The following is a 21,511-nucleotide window of genomic DNA, read 5'->3' on the forward strand; positions in this document are numbered from 1 at the left end:
TTTAGATTCCATATATATGTGTTAGCATACAGTATTTGTTTTTCTCTTTCTAACTTACTTCACTCTGTAGGATAGACCCTAAGTCCATCCACCTCACTGCAAATAACTCAATTTCGTTTCTTTTTATGGCTGAGCAATATTCCATTGTATATATGTGCCACATCTTCTTTATCCAGTCATCTGTCGATGGACACTTGGGTTGCTTCCATGTCCTGGCTGTTGTAAATAAAGCTTCAATGAACATTGTGGTACATGATTCTCTTTGAATTATGGTTTTCTCAGGGTATATGCCCAGTAGTGGGATTGCTGGGTCATATGGTAGTTCTATTTGTAGTTTTTTTAAGGAACCTCCATACTGTTCTCCATAGTGGCTGTATCAATTTACATTCCCACCAACAGTGCAAGAGGGTTCCCTTTTCTCCACACCCTCTCCAGCATTTATTGTTTTTAGATTTTTTTCATGATGGCCATTCTGACTGGTGTGAGGTGATACCTCATTGTAGTTTTTGATTTGCATTTCTCTAATAATTAGTGATGTTGAGCATGCTTTCATGTGTTTGTTGACAATCTGTATATCTTCTTTGGAGAAATGTCTATTTAGGTCTTCTGCCCATTTTTGGATTGAGTTGTTTGTTGTTTTGATATTGAGCTGCATGAGCTGCTTGTAAATTTTGGAGATTAATCCTTTGTCAGTTGCTTCATTTGCAAATATTTTCTCCCATTCTGAGGGTTGTCTTTTGGTCTTGTTTATGGTTTCCTTTGCTGTGCAAAAGCTTTTAAGTTTCATTAGGTCCCATTTGTTTATTTTTGTTTTTATTTCCATTTCTCTAGGAGGCGGGTCAAAAAGGATCTTGCTGTGATTTATGGCATAGAGCGTTCTGCCTATGTTTTCCTCTAAGAGTTTTATAGTGTCTGGCCTTATTTAGGTCTTTAATCCATTTTGATTTTATTTTAGTGTGTGGTGTTCACCCACCAACTTTTTAATGTCATAAACCACATACACCCAGGTAACCAGTGCAATTATTTAAATATTTATGAATAATTATGAAAGCATGAACGTTTTCAGCGTCCTTCCACAATTTCTTTATGTATATATAAGTAGATATATATGTATATGTATCTGTGCGTTATACACACAGATGCGTCTGGTTATCATTGATATATATTATAAACGTGTATCTATACTATAATATATATTCTGTACATATATATCTGTAATACAAATAAATATATTTTAAAATATAAAGTATTTTAAATATATAAATATAATATATATCTTATAAATAAATTTAAAATGTAAAGATATAATACAATGTATGACACTTGTGCAATATGATATATACTGTAAAATAAAATGTGTACTTAAGGAATATATAACACAGCTATCATTATGATACATAGATTCACTATTACGTATAATTATATATTTGTCCAAAAATAATACATAGATTTTTATGTTTGCAAAAATACTCCTGGTCTTATTTCCTCCCTTTTTTATACAAAAGGTGGGAGACTTTGCACAGTATTCTGTGCCTTCATTTTTTTTTTTTTTTTTTTTGCGGTACGCGGGCCTCTCACTGCTGTGGCCTCTCCCGTTGTGGAGCACAGGTTCCAGACGCGCAGGCTCAGCGGCCATGGCTCACGGGCCCAGCCGCTCCGCGGCACGTGGGATCTTCCCGGACCGGGGCACGAACCCGTGTCCCCTGCATCGGCAGGCGGACTCTCAACCACCGCGCCACCAGGGAATCCCTGTGCCTTCATTTTTTACTTACCAGTATACCTCGGAGAGCTTTTCATATCAGTACAAAGAGAATTTGCCCACTGTTTCTGAACAGCTGTTTGGATTCTGCTGTATAGTTGTGACTTGATTCATTTAACGCATTCCTGACTACTGGGTGGTTGAGTTGTTTTCAGCCCTTTGCTACCAGTATTCAGTGCATAACTTTGACCTTCAGCGATTCCGAGTTGTGTAAATCTGCTAGGAAGATAAATCCCCTGGAGTGGAATCGCTGAGGCAAAGTGCACATGTGTGTGTCATTTTGATAGAGATTTCTAAATTGCGTTCCATAGACACTGTTGCAGCTTAGACCCCCACCAGCCTGTGTGAGCAAACCTGCATTCTCAGTGTTATATGATGCTTTTTCAAATTTTCCAAAACCAAGGTTGAGAAACTCAAGGCAGTTCTAGTTTATGTTTCTTTTTTCATGAGCAAGGTAGAACATGTTTTCCTGTGTTTAGGAGCCATTTGTATTTAACTAAAGAATATTTATCGGGCAGGGGCTCAAGATATGCGGGGAAAGCATACTGAAACGTGCAATAATTATTTTATGCATAATGATGTTCATGGTAGTGATGATGATGATGACATAATGGTTAATATTTCTTGACACAGACCTTATACCCATCACAAAAATTAACTCAAAACGGATCACACACCTAAATGTAAAACCAAAACTTGAAAACTCCTCGAAGAAAACACAAGAGAAAAACCTATGACCTGAGATTTGGCGATGACTTTTTAGGTATACACGTGAGACTCTTGCAGAGTCAAGCCTAGTCTCACAAAGTCTGAACACACGAACTCCTGGTGGGGGGATTCCCCAAAAGTGTCCTCCTTATCTGGAAATCTACAACTCAGAGGTCATTTAAACTCTCTGAGCCTCAGTTTGTCCCTCCAGAATGAAAAGACAGTAACTTATTAAATATAAGAATCAAATATGATTAACTGCATGCGTAGTGGAGGCAAGTCTTTTCCTCTACCCTCTTATGGTCCCTGGGTGGGTCTGACAGTTAACTAACAAAGACGATTAACAGGAGAAAAGCCTACAAGTTGTTTTAATATAACTTTTACATGACACAAGAGCCTTCCTAAGGAAATGAAGACCCAAAGAAACAGACCTGAGTATTTTATGCTAGGTTTGATAGGGCGTGGACGGTTGTGGAAGACTATAAGAGGTTAAGGAATAGGAGGTAAGTTTAATAACCTGGTGGAAACTTAGCAAGGCCTGTGTGTTAGGATTCTTCTTGGAAGCGTTCCTTTTTCTTTGGAGATAAGGATGCTCCTTTCCTCCTGGTATAGGGAGGGCACGTCTCCCATGAGGGATTTATGACCTGTTTCAGGGAAGAAGGGGAAAGGAGAGGTGAGAGTGAATTTCCTGCTTTGGCTGTTTTCTCAAACCCCTTCAGCTTCAATATGCCAGGTGCCACATTTAGGCGTAGGGTATCCTGAACCACATCACATGTCAAGTGACTGAAATAGTGTATGAGACCTGTACAGGCAATTTATGGGTTGGCTACAATTTTATTGTTATTAGGGGGTGAGTATCAGGAGATGGCTTCCTTCACCTCCTCTCCGGGGCTTCAGATCCCCTGCATCACAGTCCCTGTCGCTGGCCCCATACCCCCTGGACCCGTGCTCCCCACCAGTCAGGAAGACAGAGCCCCCGTGGTCCCCTCCCTGCTGGACCCAGCGTCCTGTCTTGTCCCTCCGGTCTTCTCTCCTCTAGGTGGCAGGAGGAATCCACGGGAATCAGAGTCGCCTGTGCGCTCAACCGGACCAAGAACTGCTGGCCGTCCTGGGGTGACGCCCTGGTCCTCAACGTGACTAGCCGGCGCGCCCGCCACACGGGTCCCGGGTTCCTAGGCAGCGCCCCTTGAGCCCCCCAGACCCTGAACGCACTTGGCGCGCGCTCTCAGGGAGCCCCCTCCCCGAGAGCCCCCTCCCCTTCCCTCTGCAGCCCCTCAGCGCAATCCCACTGCCGCCCCGACCCCCATCAGCCCTCCAGCCCCGAGCACACGCAGACCCTTCAGAGCTGCAGCCGGCAGGACTGACCTCCCGAACGGGTTGTGACTTGGCGCGGGCTTCCCGGGGAACAGGGGCGGGGCGGGCTAGCTCAGTGCTGGTCCCAGGCATCCTGCAGAGGGTCCAGAAAACGTGCCCGGGGACCGCGCAGGACAAAGGCGCGAAAGGAGCCCCTCACGACCACTGCCCCTCCACTGTCCACATAGATACTCAGGTCGAGTGACTGAAACAGTGCCTGAAACAAAGTATACAAAGTTGTCTTGCTGGCTACAACTTATCGTTACTAGGGTTTGGAAATCCTGGTCCTGCACCTCCTCTTTGACCCCAGCGTTCCTGCCTCACTGTCTCTGTTTCTGGGCATTCCAGCTGGGCCTCAAACAGCCATCCTCCCTACAGCGCCCCTCCCCCTCGCCCCACCTGGACCCAGTCCTGGACCAGGTCTTCCAGGAGAAGGGAAGTGCGAGTTGACAGGGAAGAGCCGCAGGTTATGCTTCTGAGCGGCAGGGACACAACAGCCTGGATGCCCGGGTCACGGGGAGGGGGGCGGGGTAGGGGGGCTGCAGAATCATCAGACACACGCTGACCCCCAGCCACACTGTGGAGTTATTCGGATCGGAGCATGTATAGGTGCAATTCTCCTAGATGCCAGCCACTAGTTTTCTCTTCTGAAGAGCTGCGCCAATTTACCCTTCCACAACAATGCATGAGAGTTCCAGGGGTTCCACAGCCTCACCAGCTCTCATATTTCTCCTCTAGTCATTCTGATGGATGTGTACGTGTACCACTGGAATCTGGTTTTGGAAAACAAAACTTAAATTTATTGAAATATCTCAAGCTGGATAGGTTATAAATATCAACAAAGTTAGAACTTCAGAAGTAGAAGCTGGAGTGAGAAAAAGGTTGTTTGTTTGTTTGTTTTTATAATGAATACACCTTGTTACTATTTGGGATTCTTAGGAAATGTGTGTATTATCTGAATGAGAAAACTCTCTATATGTTCTCCTATATTCTTGAGGCGAAGAAGCTGATAGGTGATAATTTTACTACCCAGAAATGGGTGGATGCCTTCCTAAGTAACAGAGGGCTGTAAACTGGTGATAATCTTAAAACCGGCCAGCATGAAAGAACTGCCATAAATATCTTGTAAACTATGAAGGCACCAATACATGCGTACGAGGAGGAAAATTAAACGGTGCTGGCTGAAGCAGCAGCAGAAAAACCCTGGAGGAGGGGCCCTGCAGATGGAGGAAACAGCCAGTGCCAAGGCCCTGAGTCAGGGTTTCTCTCACTTGCCACCCAAGGAGTCTGATACAGAGGATGCAGGACAAGGAAGAAGGGTGGGGATGAGAACATTAGAGTGGAAGGATCTCTCGGGCTAGAGGAATGGAAAAGCCATCCTGGAAGGAAACTTGTCCTGCAGACTAGTCCCACCTCCCCAGGGGCGTATAGGGAGGATTTCCCATGGAGATTGCAGTGCTCTCTCTCCTGCTCACGTTGATTCCACATCACCCTGCTGGGGGGCTCCAGGGACATCTCTCTCCCTGACACCAGGATCATCTCCTTGCTCCAACCTGGTGGTCAACTTTGGTTTGAAAACCTGATGCCCTGCTCCAAAGAAGGAAAGAAGAGTGAGATGCCTCCCAGCATGCAACCCAGACCAAATGTTTGCATAGAAAGACCAACCGTGTGATAAAAAAAGGACCTCCAGAGAGAACGTGGGGAAACTCCCTCCCCAGCCTCCACATCCACCTTGACCTACCCACACCTTCCACCCCACCAGCTCAAATTTCTAAGGATGGAGACCCAAGTAGTTCCCAGGCAGCAGAGCCCACCCCATTGCGTACATCAGCCAATCAGCTCATACCTTATCTCTCTGGCCACTGTAATTGGTTAGCTGTGGTCATGTGATGAAGCCAGGTCCAATCAGATCAGGTCAGACTCCTGGGGGGAATACAAGTGCCAAAATAGTCTACCATTCCTGTTGCGAGTGAATTAGAGCACTGGTGCTCCTGGGGCTCCTGGAAGCTGTCTTGAGACCAGGAGGAGAGCCAACACCATCAAAACCCCAGTGCTAGAGGCCAGTCCTGGGCTGGAGCTCATCCGTGTCTTCTGGAAACTTTATAGCCTTTTGGAATCACCAGACCACCAAGCTCTGGCGAGCCGTGTCTGAACTGGGGGAGGCCGTCCTTACACAGGGAGCTCAGATTCCCACAGTTGTCAATAACACGTCCTTGTACAGGTCCTTCTGAACCAGCTCCAGCAGGACCTGGGTGAAGGACATGGCCACGTCCTTGAAGATCACTGGTTCCTGTACCGCCAGACAGCATCCTTGTTCACCGAGGGACTGGTCCCCCACGCGGCCCAGGAGAGGACATGGAAATCCACTGGAAGTTGGGAATGTGTTCAGAATTGCATTGTGGTAGATTGCAAAAACGGCCAGAGTTTTCCACCCTGCCCCATGTCCATACCATTTGACATTTAAGTGTGCGGTGCCCTCCTGTTCTGAATCTGTGCTTGGCCATGAAAATTGCTTTGGCCAATGGGATCCTGGCAAAATGTGACTTAAGGAGAAGTTTGTAGTGCCTGAGAAACTGTTATTGGTTTCTATCTTGTGCCCTGAACACTGCGTGGGGATGAACATGCCTAGGCAAGCCTGCTGGAGGATGAAAGGTACCTAGAGCAGGGCCAGGTCTCCCCAGTCCCCCAAGAGGAGCCAGCCTAGGTGAGCTGAGGACCAGCGTCCACCAGGCATCTGGAGGAGCCCAGAAACCTCAGCAGAGACACCTCCACGACCCCCTGTGGCTGTTGCTTTTAAAATTTACCAACTAAAGGATGCTTCCCACTCTCCAGTCCTACCTACAGTTCACCCTGAAAGGAATTCAAAGTGAAGATCCGGGTGAGGCATTCTATGCTCTGGGAAAAGTGGAGGAAATGACCCTCAGATAATTAGATATTTTCAGGAGAAAATATTATGAACCAAGATTCTTGCATCTTCCCATACTTAGAAAAGCACTAAAATCATTGACTGAGATGTCTGTTCTTCATGACCAACAGGAACCTTGTGCTGAGATGTGTGCTTGACTGCATGGACCCCTTCTCCAAAATCACACAGAAACTGACCTCCTACCTACCTTTTGGAACAGTTCCTCAGAGCTCTCTGAGAGGCTATCTCCTGGTTCTAATCCTCAGTAAGTCCCCAAGTAAAATTGAAACTCACAGCTCTCACATTGTGTATTTTTACTTCAGTCGACAACTTCGACTTTTTGGCTGTTGGCAGAGACTCTGGAGCCAGCCTCTCCGGGTTTGAATCTTGGGTTGGCTACTTATGATCTGTGTGACCTGAAGCAAGTGACATGAACTCTCTGTGCCTCTCTGTTCTCTTCTCTTGGAAAGATGGATAATAACAGAACCAGCCATATGGTTGTGAGAATTAAGTGGATCAAAATGTGTAAAGACATTAGCTCAGTGCCTACCACATGGTCAGCGCTCGAAGGTTCATCATTCTAAATATTTGTGTAAAAATGGAGGAGATCCTAGTCAATGGGAGAGAGATACAGTATTGAAGAATACATTTATTCATTCATGTGTTCATCACAGCCTGGTGCCGGGGCTAAATTAACATAAGAGACCCGGTCAGCGGTGGACACAATATCCATTCTCCTTTGCTGTAATAATAGAAGCTAGTAGGTGACACAGGATTGCCCAGTTAAGGACTGCACTTCCCAGCATCTCTTGCAGCTAGATGTGGTCATGTGACTATGTTCTGGCCAATGAGGTTTAAGGAAAAGTGATCTGGGCATCTTGTAGGAGTTGTCCTCTGAAGGACTAAAGTGTGGCTTCCCCTTCCCTCATCCTCCTCCCCTTCCCCTGAGCCACAATGTGGACGGGATATGGGGGGTGAGCCCTCTCCAGCCACGTGGCACAGAGCACCAAGGTCAAGGTGGGAAAGGCTGCCCAACTCCACGGGGATGTAACACCCCAGCCCTGGGAGTTTTACACACAGACCACAATCATGAGAGAGACATCAAGTTCGGTTTATTTAAGCAGCTGTATTTGGGGATTTTACATCACAGTAGCCCAGCATGCATGATTCCAGGGTGCTGAGTCAAGAGCAGGAAGCAGAGGGAGCTCAGGTATTAGGAAGCAGTGACAAAGCTGAGACAGCACAGGGGACATTCACACACCTTGATTTCATGAAACTCTAACACAGGCAGAGGAACGAAGGTGCAATTTGGGTCAGGTTTCGAAGGTTCAAGAGGAAATTGGGAATCAGAGTCAGGGTCATCCTGTTCCAAGTAATAGGTGAAGCAAACACTTGGCTGGAAGGAAAGCGAACAGAGAAGAAAGAACAGAACGTTAGTGTCACACTAATGACATTTTGGGGTCAGATCATTCTTTCGGGGAAGGGGGGCATCTTGTACATTGCAGGATGTTGAGCACCATCAACATCATGTATTATATATTTTCATATTAGAGGAAACATGCAAATAGAAAATGTGTTAACAATCGGTGGATTTGGATGACCTCTGTACTGTTTTTATAAAGTCTTTGATTCTCACACTATTCCCTAATAAGAAAACCTCTTCAAAAGTCCTCCCTGGGACTGTTGCAGGCACTAACAGGAAAGGTGTTCTTGCGAGCATCCTGCCCCCGTGCCTCACCTGACCTCTACCCACGGCCCCCCTGACTCCCCATCAGGGCCCTCCAAACTCCCCTCCCACCTGTTAAGAATCCCAGAGACGGAGGAGACTCCTCATTGGCTAAGGTTGAGTCACGTGCCCAGCCCGGAACCAATCACAGGGAACCCTGGCATTGCCGGCTCTGATTGGTCAGGGGCATAGCTGGAGCTGGTCTGAGAATGGGATCAGACACATCCAAAGTTCATGGAGGCAGATGGTCCACCCAAAAATCAAGTGTTTTACCAAAAGAACGAGGAATGGTATCCAGGTGGACAAAGCCACAGCTGCCTGCCTCAGCAGGGACCGTTCCCTAATTCATTCCTTCATTTAATCAGCCCACATGTGTACAGTGCCTACCGCTGGTTACATTTGTTCTAGCCAAGGGGGATATGTCATTGAACAACAGAACTGGTTCCTACCCCTTCAGAATGAACAAACAAATACAAGGTATGCTCTCGGGTAGCAATAATTATCTGACAAATATTCAGCAAGTCAGGGGGGTGGGGCAAAAGTTAGGAAGGGAGGCTTCATGGAGGAAGTGACATTGGAGCAGAGGCAGGAATTAGGAAAGAGAAGGAAGCAGGAAAGAGGGCAGCATCTTCAAGGAAAACCATCCCTTACAGGATGGGGCCACATCCTTGGGGGGGACAAGGGGCACCTGGCCACCCAAGGGTCTCTGCTGGGCAGAGAGGGTGGTGGAAGTACTTGACCTCTCAGAACCCAGGAGCCTCTGGTCAAAGGGAGGAAACAAGCAGGCTTACCATGGGACAGATTGGCAGGACTTTGAATGACAGTCTTCCCTTCATTCCAGTGGACTTCTTCCGCGGCTCACCAGGGTTCTCAGGAAGCAGAGCTGAGAGAGGAGGAAAGAGGCATGAAGCCACCTTGCCCTCTGAGGCTTGAAAACTCAATAATAATAAGATCTTCATCATGAAACCATTGACAAGAACTAACATGTGTTGAGTACTTGCTACATGTGTCAGGTACGCAGTTAAGTATTTTACACATCATAGCTAAATTGAGATGGCTGCTATCATCATCCAACTTTAGAGATGAGGAAACCAAGGCACAGAGAGGTTAGGACAGTTGCTGGCGGTTGCACAGCAGCGCCTGCAGACATGCATTAAATTGCATCCCGAAGGCCCACAGGGAACAGAGAGGGAATGTCAGTGAGTGAAGGGGCTGGGGTAAGACAACAGGGTCTCTGGAGATGGTGGCACCCTGGGGAGCCCGTGTCCAGGAGGAAGGGACAGCTGATATGCAGCTGCCTGTGGGGATGCCTCTCCAGAAAATTGTCTAGTTTCCCCACAGAAGACAGATGTCTTGATTTAGAGTGAAATCCCCTGATATTTCAAAGCTACCAACAAATCCAGATATTTTCTTAGAAACTCCTACTCTCCTGCTGGGAATAGAAATCGGTCTCTCTATGGAGGACCATTCGGTCAACCTGTCAAAATTACAAATGTACACCCCTTTGATGCTTCCATTTCAATTTTTAAACACATTATCATGGTTATACTCCTCTGTGTGCCATATGGCCCAACTATAATCCTTCCTCTACTTGCATTTATTGTCATCCTCAAAGATTGGGAATAACCCAAATGGCGACCTGTACGAACCAGGTTAAATAAATTAGAACACAGGACAGACAGACCATGGAATGCCAGACAGCTGGAACACAAACTTGTCATCTTGTGGGGAAGAGTCCCCAAGATGGACAGGGGACTCAGAGCTTAAGGTCAAAGACCCTGAGGCCAAACGCTTCAAATCCCAGCATGAGCTGTTCATTCATCCTTGTCACCCCTCAGATTTCCCATCTGCAAAATGGGGCAATCACTGTCCTTACCTCACAGAGTTGTGAAGCATGAGTGATTGGGTGCTTGGAAAGCACTGGGACTGGGACTGGAAGATACCAAGTGTCAGATCAGAATTAAATGAAAGAAGACAAAATAGGAACCGGCAGTGGCATATAGAGTACACACAGTACATCAGACATAAATACATAGTAACAGATACACATCCTTGTCTGTATGAGTGAGCATAGAACATTCTGGAAGATTGGACAAGAAGCTGGAAAGTAGCTACCTCTGGTAAGGGAGTATGTAGCTTAAAAAGTGGCCTGTATCTTGTTTTGTATGATGGTTACACACAGCTATAGATGTGATGAAACACAAGTAAAAACACACATGGATTGTGCGAATATCCATGGGCTAGTTTTGATGTTGTAGTATCATCATATAAAATAAAGATACTGGGGGAAATGGGATGAAGTGTCCATGGAACTTCTATGTACTATTATGGCAACTTCTTGTGGATATAAAATTATCACAAAGTAAGACGTTTCAGAAAGGAAGCATCACAACAGACCCAGAATCCCTCACTCATGAGACCAAGCCACCAGCAGGGTCCACAACCTACCCCACTCTTCCCCATCCCCTCAGCTAAATCCTTGGGCCAGGCCTCCTTCATCTTCCACCTGAATGACCCTGCAATTCCTGACTTGGCAACTGGATGCAGGGCCAGTCCAGGCAGGTATCTGGGCCACAAAATGGAGCCCAGATTGATTCCAGCTCCCAAGAGACACCCCTGAAGACTCTGAGCAGGGGAGAGACAGGACCCACTGACGAGGGGATGTCAGGGAGGTTCCATCCTGGGTGCCGCTCAGGGCCCTCCCTTCCCAGGAAGAGCAACTAGGAGATATTTGAGGTTGGGATCAGTCTTCAGGGTCAACCTTTCCTCATCAGCCTTACCCTGGAGGCTCTCCCCACTCCCACCTGTCCACAGTTTTCCACCCCATGTGTGTCTCACCTCCTTTCTCCGGCGGCTTGGTCTGCACCTCCTCCGTTTCCTGGTCCTCGATGATGCTGAGAGGTAGCATCGTGACACCACAGGTGCTCCCTATGGACAGGAGACCAGAGCAGTCAGTGTCTGGGCTGGGGGCCCAGATGGCCTGGGTGTGAACCCCAGCACCGCTGTCAGATGTCAGGTGGACTCAGACAGCTCCATCCCCTCCCCAAGAGTCCAGGTCCCCAACATCCAAGGGGAGTGTTGGCAATGCCTGCCTCCTAGAGCTGCTTCCAAGGCCCAGTGTGTGACTTGGGGCGAACGATTGCCATGGTGCCCCTTTAAGGAAAAGAAGAAATATTATGACACAGACTGCTGGGAATCATAGGTGAAGGTCAGTTAACTGGGTATCAAAAGGGCCTCTGGAGTCTGGCGTACAGCAGGCACTCGATAAGTGCACCTCATGGTCAGCATTCCCAGTGCTGTATTTCAGCTGTGTCCTAAGGCTATAAGGCAGCTTGACCAAACGGTTCAGACCAGGACCCCTCTTCCCTGTCCTCGGGGGCCTCTTCTGGTACAGGATGCTCAAGTGACTGCCTCTCAGGACTGCTGTGAAGACGAGGGGGGTGGTCCACAGACCCCTCACCACAGCCCCTGGGGAGAGGCCAGCACTGCAGCAAGGGTGCCTAGCAGCAGGCTCAGCTGTGGGGTCCTGGGACCTCGCCTCCACGCCAGCTTTACCCTGGGCAGAACTTCAGCCAGTTTGTATGGAGGGTGCACTGTGGGGATTCCAACCTGCCTGTCACTAGCTGAGAGATCTCAAGGATCAAGTTTGCCAGTTAACAACAATATTATAACACAGAGCAAACTGAGATTTGAATTTGAGATAGGAAAATCATATTTCAGCATGATAGGTCCCAATCACCACACGGTAAATGTCTACATAAAAATCACTTATTTAATATACGAAGTTATGTTTACGAATACCCAAGTCCCATGAAATATTTGGGACATAATTATACTCAAAAGTAATTCATTATTTGTCTGAAATTCAAATTTAAGTAAGCATCCTGTATTTTACCTGGCAAGCCCCATTTCAGAGGTTCTTTCACCTCTTGTGCTGTCAGCTTTCCTCTCCAGAAAAATGAGTAAAATTAATTATTAAACACGAGGATTAGATATGATTAAATACACACACATACATACACACTGACAACACACTATCTGGAAAATCAGAGTCAACACCTCTTCCTGTAAACCTTTTTAAGAAGTGTAAGATGTAATCACAGACTCTCACTCTTAATCGTGCAAATACAAGATGCATCAATTTGTGGGAACGCCCAGCCCGCCAGACACACACACAATTGTCGGAAACACACATTTTCAAATGAACACTGACGAAACCAGGGCATGACGACACAAGCACACCTGCAGACACACTCCAGGGAAACTCTGAGACCCCCACCACTCAGGTGGGCAGGCCTGCTAGTTAGTACTGAACGCCCTCCTCACACAAGTCCTGGACGTACGCGCGCGCACACACACACACACACACACACACCCTCTAGCCACCCACAAACGCAGACCCACAGGCTGAAATTACACGTCACCCTCTCCAACATAATTTCCCTCTGCCTACACCCAGGGCCCACGCTCATTCTCACCCAGGGCCCATCCGCAGAGGCCGCTGCTCTAAGATAATCGCCCCAGCACACGCCCCGCCCCCACCCGCAGCACGCAGGCACACAGAAGCACTGGAGGCTCAAAACCTGTTTTCCAAGCGCCCTTTTCATCTGCTAACCCTCTTATCCGTCCTTTGTGAACCCCCAACCCATCTGCAGGGACTCCCTGCCCCTCCCGACCCCCCAAACTACCTTCTGGACTCTCCCACAAATCATTTTCCTATGTTCCATTAAGCGAATTCGTTACCTGACCCTCTGATACCCAACTGACCTCTGTGGAGTGCAGAGCAAACCTATTCCTCCCGCCTCCTCCATCCAACTACAGAGTCCCCCGTCTGCCCGTCCTACCCCCTAAAACCTCAGGACCAGGACCCGGGCTCCTCCTCCACCTGTCCTGGACGGAGTCCCCGCCACCCCTACTACTGACACCCCAAACTCCTCTGTCCCTTCCACTCTTCCCTCCTCCCAGCGGCCAGAGAAATCCTCGGACCTGGAGTCGCCCTGCGACTCGGAAGGGTCTGAGCATCCTGGCCGCCCTCAGGGGAGACGCGGGTTCATCAAGGGGCCCCACCGCGGGCACCATCGGGTCTCAGGGGCTCCTAGGCAGCAGCTCCTGCGCCCCATTGCCGCGAACGCACCCGCGCATCCTCCCTGGGCGCGCCGCCCTCCCCGCGGAGACCCCGCGGCGCCATCCCGCCGCCCCGCGCTGCGCCCCCGCCCGGATGGCGCAGACCCTTCAGAGCTGCAGCCGCGGGACTGACCTCCGGACCCGGGTTCTGTCTGGCCCGCTGGGCAGGAGCGGGCAGGCTTGCTCAGTGTTTGTTCTTGGCGCCCGCGCAGCGCTGGCTCCGAAGATGTCCAGGGAATCTGTGGACAAACTCCGAGGAATGTACAGAGCTGAGTCGCTCAGCGTCACGCACACCCCCTCAACCCCCCTGACCACCAACACTAATCAGGTGGTTAAAACAGTCTCTGACACCAGCACAGGTATCTGAGTGCTCCCTTCAACTTCACTATTGGGGGAGGTCGGGGACCTCCTCATCCTCATTGGTTAGAGAAACCGATATAAAATGTCGCTAATGGCACGTTTTAGGTGGAAGAGAATCAGTTGTTCAGGTAATAAGGGTAAGTAGTGTTTCTTAAACTTCTTACTGGAATATGAAGAAACACATGCCACACACATAGAAGCACATGCGTGCTGGACCCAAACACAAAATATCTTTTACACTGTGCATCACAGTCACAGCAGTTTGTTTTTCTCCTTCTAACTTTTCTCACACTTTCACCCGTATTGCTTTCAGTCTGGCATCTATTCAAAGCCAGATCAGTCACCTTTGTTGTCAAGGATGTCATGGCGAATAGTTTACCCTATCTGGACCATACAGGCTGTGTCACAGCTACTGGACTTTGCAGGAAAGCAGCCCAGACCCTACCTAAGGATGGACGTGGCTGTGCTAATGAGCCCTTATTTACACTACAGGCTGCGGCTGGATGGCCAGAGTCTGCCCACTCCTGACCTAGACAATTTTCTGTGCCAGCTCCTTCAGTAGATGAAGCCAAGCTGCTCTCTGGCAAAAGGGCAGTTTGAGCAGAAATGTGAACAGATACACTTTGTTGTTTTTCTTTTAAAAAGGAAATACTTTATGAAGATATGGATCCTGAGAATGAAAAGAGTGTAATATAAAAACAGCCATTGAGTCTTGATTATGTACAAAATTTAAAATAACAACCTTAAAATAAAAAAGCTCTCACCAAGCCCATATCCTCACTTTCTGGTGGCTACACTGTGTGATAATTCTGATAATATAAGATATTTAACCCAGTCCCGAGACAGAACCTTCTGTGACCATGGCAATGTTCTGTATCTGCACTGTCCAGTACGGTAGCCACTGGCCACATTTGGCCACTGAAACCTGCCCTGAGCGGCCGAGAAACCGTGTTTTGAATTTTTTTAAAGATTGATTAATTGATATTGAAGTAGCCTCATACAGTGCGTGGTTACTGTGCTGGAGGGAAGAAAATTATACCTGAAATCCTGCTCAAATGCAAGACACGGCATCAATTAGATAGTATTCCAGAGATCATAGCTACCCTGAATCTCATTGGGGGGAAAGGTAAAAAACAACAACATACGACAACAGCAAAAAACATTAGCATGTGGCAGGGTGTGACTCTGGTCTTCAGAACCACACTATATAAGAGAATATTCTATATCTAAGGTGATACACACTGAGGAATATATACATATATATATAACATACATATTATATACATATACATATTATATTTACAAGAGAAAACATACCAACAGAAAAATATTAACAATTGGTGAATTTGGATGACCTTTGTACTGCTTTGCAAAATCTGTGACTCTTACGTTCTCTTCTAATAAGATTTCTAGAGAGTCCTCCCTGGGACTGCTGCAGGCACTAATAGGAAACGTGTTCTTGCGAGCATCCTCACCCTGTGCCTCCCCTGACCTCTCCCCGTGGCACCCCTGGTTCCCCATCAGGGCCGCTCCAAGCTCCCCTCCCACCTGTTAAAAATCCCAGAGGCAGAGCAGACGCCTCATTGGCCAAGGTTGAGTCACCTGCTCAGCCTGGAACAATCACAGGGAACCTTGGCATTGCTGGCTCTGACTGGTCAGGGGCATACCTGGAGCTGGTCTGAGGATGGGATCAGATCCATCCGAAGGGCATGGAGACAGGTGGTCCCCCAAGAAAAATCAAGGGTGTTAGTAGCAGAAGGAGGAATGGTGTCCAGGTGGACAAAGCCACAGCTGCCTACGCAGGAGGGACCCTTACGTAATTCATTCCCTCACTTAATCAGCCCATGTGTATACAGTGCCTAACGCTGGTTACATCTGTTCTAGGCAGGGGGATATGCCATTGAACAACAGAGGAGGTTGCTGCTCCCCAAGAACCACTCGAGTAGGGAACACAGATGATGAACACACAGATACAGGTGTGCTCTCAGGTAGCAATAATTACTCTGAAAAAAATTCAGGAAGGCAGGGGTTAGAGAGAAATGAGGCAAAAGTGGGCAAGGGAGGCTTCATGGAGGAGGTGACATTGGAGCAGAGGCAGGAATTAGTAAAGAAAAGAAGGCAGGAAAGCAGGCAGCATCTTCAAGGAAAACTGTCCCCCACAGGATGGGGCCACAACTGGGATGAGGGAGGGACAAGGGGCACACAGACACCCAAGTGTCTCTGCTGGGCAAAGGAAGTTCCGGATCTCTCAGAACTCAGGAGTCTGGTCAAAGGGAGGAAAGAAACAGGCTTACCACAGGGCAGAACGGCAGGACTCTGAATAACATTGTTCCCTTCATTCTGATGGGCTTCTTTGGTGGATCATCAGGGTTCTCAGAAAGCAGGACTGAGGGAGGAGGAAAGAGGCATGAGGCCATCTTGCCCTCTGAGGCTTGAGAAACTCAATAATAATAAAATCTTCATTATGAAACCACTGGCAAGAGCTAATATATGTGGAGTAGTTTCCTTGTGCCAGGCACGCATTTAAGTATTTTACACATCATAGCTTATTTGCTTGTTCATAATATCTCTCTGAGATGGCTACTCTCATCATCCCACTTTAGGGAAGAGGAAACCAAAGCACAGAGAAGTTAAGACACTTGTTGGAGGTTGCACAGCAGGGCCTGCAGACATGCATTAAATTGCAGCCCAAAGGTCCACAGGGAACAGACAGGGAATGCCAGTGGGTGAAGGGGCTGGGGTAAGACAACAGGGGTGTCCAGGCCACAAAAAGGAGCCCAAATTCATTCGGCTCCCAGGAGACCCCTGCAGCTCTGAGTAGGGCAGTGACAGGATGCACTGACATCAGGTGATGTCAGGGAGTTCCATCCTGGGTGTCCTTCAAGGCACCCCCTCCCCAGGAAGAGCCTGCGGGAGATATTTGGGGTTGGGATCAATCTTCGGGGTCAACACTTCCTCATCAGCCTTACCATGGAGACCCTCCCCACTTCCAACTGCCCACAGTTTTCCACCCCATGTGTGTCTCACCTCCTTTCTCCGGCGGCTTGGTCTGCACCGCCTCCGTTTCCTGGCCCTCGATGGTGCTGAGAGGTAGCATCGTGACACCACAGGTGCTCCCTATGGACAGGAGACCAGAGCAGTTAGTGTCTGGGCTGGGGACCCAGGTGGCCCCAGCACCGCTGTCAGATGTCAGGTGGACTCAGACAGCTTCATCCCCTCCCCAAGTCTCCAGGTCCCCAAGATCCAAGGGGAGTGTTGGCAATGCCTCCCTCTAGTGTTCTTCCAAGGCCCAGTGTGTGATATGGGGAGAGCGATTGCCATGGTGACTGGCAAGGGCAAGGGCAGAGACCATGGGTGTGGGGTTTCTGATCCTTTAAGAAAAACAAGAAATATTATGACACAAAGTGCTGGGCCCCTGAAAGTGAATGTCAGTTAACTGGATATCAAAAGGGCCTCTGGTGTCTGGCATATACAGCAGGCACTAAATAAGCACGCTCATGGCCAGCATTCCCAGTGCTGTATTTCAGCCTGGTCCTAAGGCTACACTGCAGCTTGACCAAACGGTTCAGACCAGGACCCCTCTTCCCTGTCCTCGGGGGCCTGTTCTGGTACAGGATGATCAAGTGATGGCCTCTCAGGACTGCGGTGAAGACGAAGGGGGCCGGTCCACAGACACCTCACCACAGCCCCTGGGGAGAAGCTAACACTGCTGCAAGGGTGCCTAGCAGCAGGCTCAGCTGTGGGGTCCTGGGGCCCCGCCTCCACCCTAGCTTTACCCTCGGCGGGACTTGGGCCAGTGTGTTTGGAGGGTGCACTGGGGGGTTCCAGCCTTCCAGTCACGAGCCGAGAGATCTCACGGATCAAGCTCGCCAGATTGAACAACAACAAGATTACAAGAAATACACAGCAAACTGAGATTTGAATTTCAGATACACAACACATTTTTTAGTATAAGTATGTTCAAACACTGCATGGGTCATGTCTACATAAAAATCATTTTTATTTAGTTTTCTAAATTATGTTTAAGTATAGCCAAGTCCCATGAAATATTTCGGACATGCTTATACCCAAAGGTAATTCATTATTTGCCTAAAGTTCAAATTTAAGAAACGATCCTGTATTTTACTTGGCAAGCCCCGATTCAGGCTTGTGCTGTCAGTTTTCCCCTCCATGAAGGAAGACTATAAATTATTAAACATGAAGATTAAATATGATTAAATACACACACATACTCAGAACATATTATCTGGTAACTTAGAGTCAACACCTCTTCCCCTAAGCCTTTTTAAGAAGCATGAGACCCATCACAGACCCTCACACATAATCGTGCAAATACAAGGTGCGTCAAAGAGCGGGAACACCCGGCCAGATAGACACACACACAATTGTTAGAGACATACATTTTCAGAAGAACACTGGGGAAACCAGGGCATGACGACACAAGCACACCTGCAGACACACTCCAGGGAAACTCAGAGACCACCGCCACTCAGGTGGGCAGGCGTGCTTGTCAGTACTGAATGCCCTCCTCACAGGCAGTCCTGGACATGTACACACACACACACACACACACACACACACACACACACACACACACACACTCGGGGCACACACAACTGCAGACGCAGAAGCTGAAATTACACATCACCCTCTCCAACATAATTCCCCTCTGGCTGACACCCAGGGCCCATCCCCAGTTTCACCCAGGACCCAAGCCCCCGAGGCTGCCCCTCAAAGATGCGCGCCCCAAACAGGCTCCCTGCCCCCACCCGCAGCACGCAGGCGCACAGAGGCGCTGGCGGCTCAAAAGCTGTTTTCCAAAGGCCCTTCTCATCTGCAAACCTCTTGTGCGTCTCAGCGAACCCCCAAACACAACCGGAGGGGCTCCCCGCTCCTCATCCCTCAAACTACCCTCTGGACTCCCTGCAGTATCATTTTCCGATTTTCTACTTGGCCAGTTCGCTACCTGACCCCCGATACCCGACCGGCCTCTCTGGTGTGCAGAGCAAACCTGTTCCTCCCGCCTCGTCCATCCAACTACAGAGTCCTCCGTCTGCCCGTCCTGCCCCCTAAAACCTCAGCACCAGGACCCGGGCTCCTTCTCCACCTGTCCTGGACGGAGTCCCCGCCACCCCTACTACTGACACCCCAGTCTCCTCTGTCCCCTCCAGTCTCCTCTCCAGTTAGTGGCCAGAGAAATCCTCGGACCTGGAGTCGCCCCGCGGCTCACGGGGACCTGAGCATCCCGACCGCCCTCAGGGGAGACGCGGGCTCCTCAAGGGGCCCCACCGCGGGCACCACCGGGTCTCAGGGGCTCCTAGGCAGCAGCTCCTGCACCCCACTCCCCAGAATTCACCCGCGCATCCTGCCTGGGAGCGCCGCCCTCCCCGCGGAGACCCCGCGGCGCCATCCCGCCGCCCCCCGCCCCGCGCTGCGACCCCGCCGCATGGCGCAGACCCTTCAGAGCTGCAGCCGCGGGACTGACCTCCGGACCCGGCTTCTGGCTGGGCCGCTGGGCAGGAGCGGGCAGGCTTGCTCAGTGCTTGTCCTTGGCGCCCGCGCAGAGCTGGCTCCGGAGATGCCCGGGGACGCGGTGGACAAACTCGCGCGAATGAACAGGGCTGAGCTGCTCAGCGACACGCACACCCCCCAACCCCCGCCCGCAAACACAAGTCAGGTGGTTAAAACTGTCTCTGACACCAGCACAGGCGTCAGCGTGTTCGCTGCGATTCCGTTAATAGTGGGGAGGGTCGGGGGCCTCTTCGTCCTCGTTCGTTAGGGAAAGCAATTTAGAAGGTCGCCCTGGGCAGGGTTTTAGTGGTTGAGAATTACTTGTGCAGGAAATAAGAGTACGTAGTATTTCTAAACTTGTTCTTCGAATATGAACAAACACACACCACACACGGAGGAACACATGTATGCAGCCTGTGCCCTGGACTCAAACACGAAATATCTTTTACGCTGTGCATCACAGTCCCCAGAGTTCACCATTTTCCCTCCTTTTTCTAACCATTCTCACACCTCCACCCGTATTGATTTCAGTTTGGCATCTATACGAAGCAAGGTCAGTCACCTTTCTTGTCAAGGATGTCATGGCAAATACTTTAGAATTCTGGGCCATCGGGTCTGTGTAGCAGCTACTCCACTTTGCATGAAAGCAGCCCAGACGTTAGGTAAGGAATGGGTGTACTTGTGGCAACAGCCCTTATTTACACAACAGGCTGTGGGCTGGATGACCAGAGTCTGCCCATCCCTGACCTAGAGAATATTTTGTGCCAGACCCTGGAGTAGACAAAGCCAAGAAGTTCCTGTAAAAAGTGTTGTTTGGACAGAAATGTGAACATATATACTTTAAAAAATATATTTTATGAAAATTTTAATTCTGTGAATTGAAAGAGTGTAATATAAAAATAAGAATAGATTCTTGATATATGTGCAAAATTTGAAATAACAAGCTTTAAAAACATCTCTCATAAGCCTCGGGTTTCTCTCCTACAAATTGGGGATCATATTAGTTCCTAGTTCATAGGACTCCGGTGAAGGTTACATAAGATCTTCTATGCTCAGCTCCATACCTGACAGGTGGAAAGTGCCCAGGAAATGTTAGCATTTATCCAACATTATCAGTAACCGACTGGTTAATCTGCCCCAGGCAGAGGGGGTGTGCAGGCAGTGCAGGCAGGGCACTGACCACCCTGAGACTCAAACTGCCCAGAGGACCATGCATGGAGACTCTTGTCTCCAAGAGCCATTGATAAGATGCTCTGTCTGGCTGTGCTTCTTCAGTCTCTCACAGTACCAAGCCCACATCCTCACTTTCTGGGGGCTACACTTTGTGATAATTCTGATACCCTACGAGATTTAAAGCAGTCCGGAGACAGACCATTCTGTGACTTTGGAAATTTTCTGTATCTGCACTGCCCAGTGCCGTAGCCACTGGCCACGTTTGGCCACTGAATCATTCCTGGAGCAGCTGAGAAACTCTGTTTTGAATGTTATATAAGATTGATTCGTTTACACTGAAGTAGTCTCATGCAGCTGGTTAGTGATTACTGTGTTGGAGAGCAAGAAAATTATACCTGAACTCCTTCTCAAATGCAATTCTCTGTAATGATACTATTGACATTGACATTTGGAGCCGGAACATTCTCTGTGCAGGCAGGGGGTTTTCTGGTGAATTGCACCATGTTTAGAGGATCCTTGGTCTCTACCGATTACAGCTTAGTAGCAACACCAATTTTGGACAACCAGAAATATCCCCAAACTTGCAGGGAAATTCCAGGAGGGGGCAGTGGAGTATCACCCCGAATGAGAACGTCTGATCTACCAGAAAACTTCTGAGGAGAAATGAAGGAAAATTCCACCCACAGAGGTTCCCTCATTTTACCTGCACTGGGGGGGTTTGCGTGCATTCCAGCTAAAGGTCTTTTCACACTGGGAGAGTTTACAGTCTTTTCCAACATGAGTTTTCTGGTGGTGCGTCAGGGAGGAGACCTGCCCGAAGGACCCCACCTTTGGTGCATGCACACGGCTTCCCTGCCGTGTGGAATTTCCCATGATTATTAGGAGTTGGGTC

The 21,511-nt window shown here is 48.8% G+C and overlaps 1 protein-coding gene across 1 annotated transcript in view; it reads right to left on the reverse strand.

Moving 5' to 3' along the window:
- The window catches only part of LOC112407800 (uncharacterized), a 20,588-nt gene extending 1,066 nt beyond the window's left edge, over window positions 1-19,522 (reverse strand). The window contains exons 1-7 of the mRNA XM_024757201.1: window positions 19,421-19,522; window positions 16,963-17,052; window positions 16,230-16,321; window positions 13,709-13,814; window positions 11,290-11,379; window positions 9,243-9,334; window positions 6,015-6,110 (exon numbers count right to left, since the gene is read on the reverse strand). Of these exons, the coding sequence (XP_024612969.1) occupies window positions 6,015-6,110; window positions 9,243-9,334; window positions 11,290-11,379; window positions 13,709-13,814; window positions 16,230-16,321; window positions 16,963-17,032 (546 nt within the window). The 5' untranslated portion in view covers window positions 17,033-17,052; window positions 19,421-19,522. The remainder of the gene's footprint in view (window positions 1-6,014; window positions 6,111-9,242; window positions 9,335-11,289; window positions 11,380-13,708; window positions 13,815-16,229; window positions 16,322-16,962; window positions 17,053-19,420) is intronic.
- Window positions 19,523-21,511: the final 1,989 nt, after the last annotated feature.

Source organism: Neophocaena asiaeorientalis, unplaced genomic scaffold (genome assembly GCF_003031525.2).
Source record: "Neophocaena asiaeorientalis asiaeorientalis breed wild unplaced genomic scaffold, Neophocaena_asiaeorientalis_V1.1 scaffold1132, whole genome shotgun sequence".
In the NCBI taxonomy this organism is placed as follows: Eukaryota; Metazoa; Chordata; class Mammalia; order Artiodactyla; family Phocoenidae; genus Neophocaena; species Neophocaena asiaeorientalis.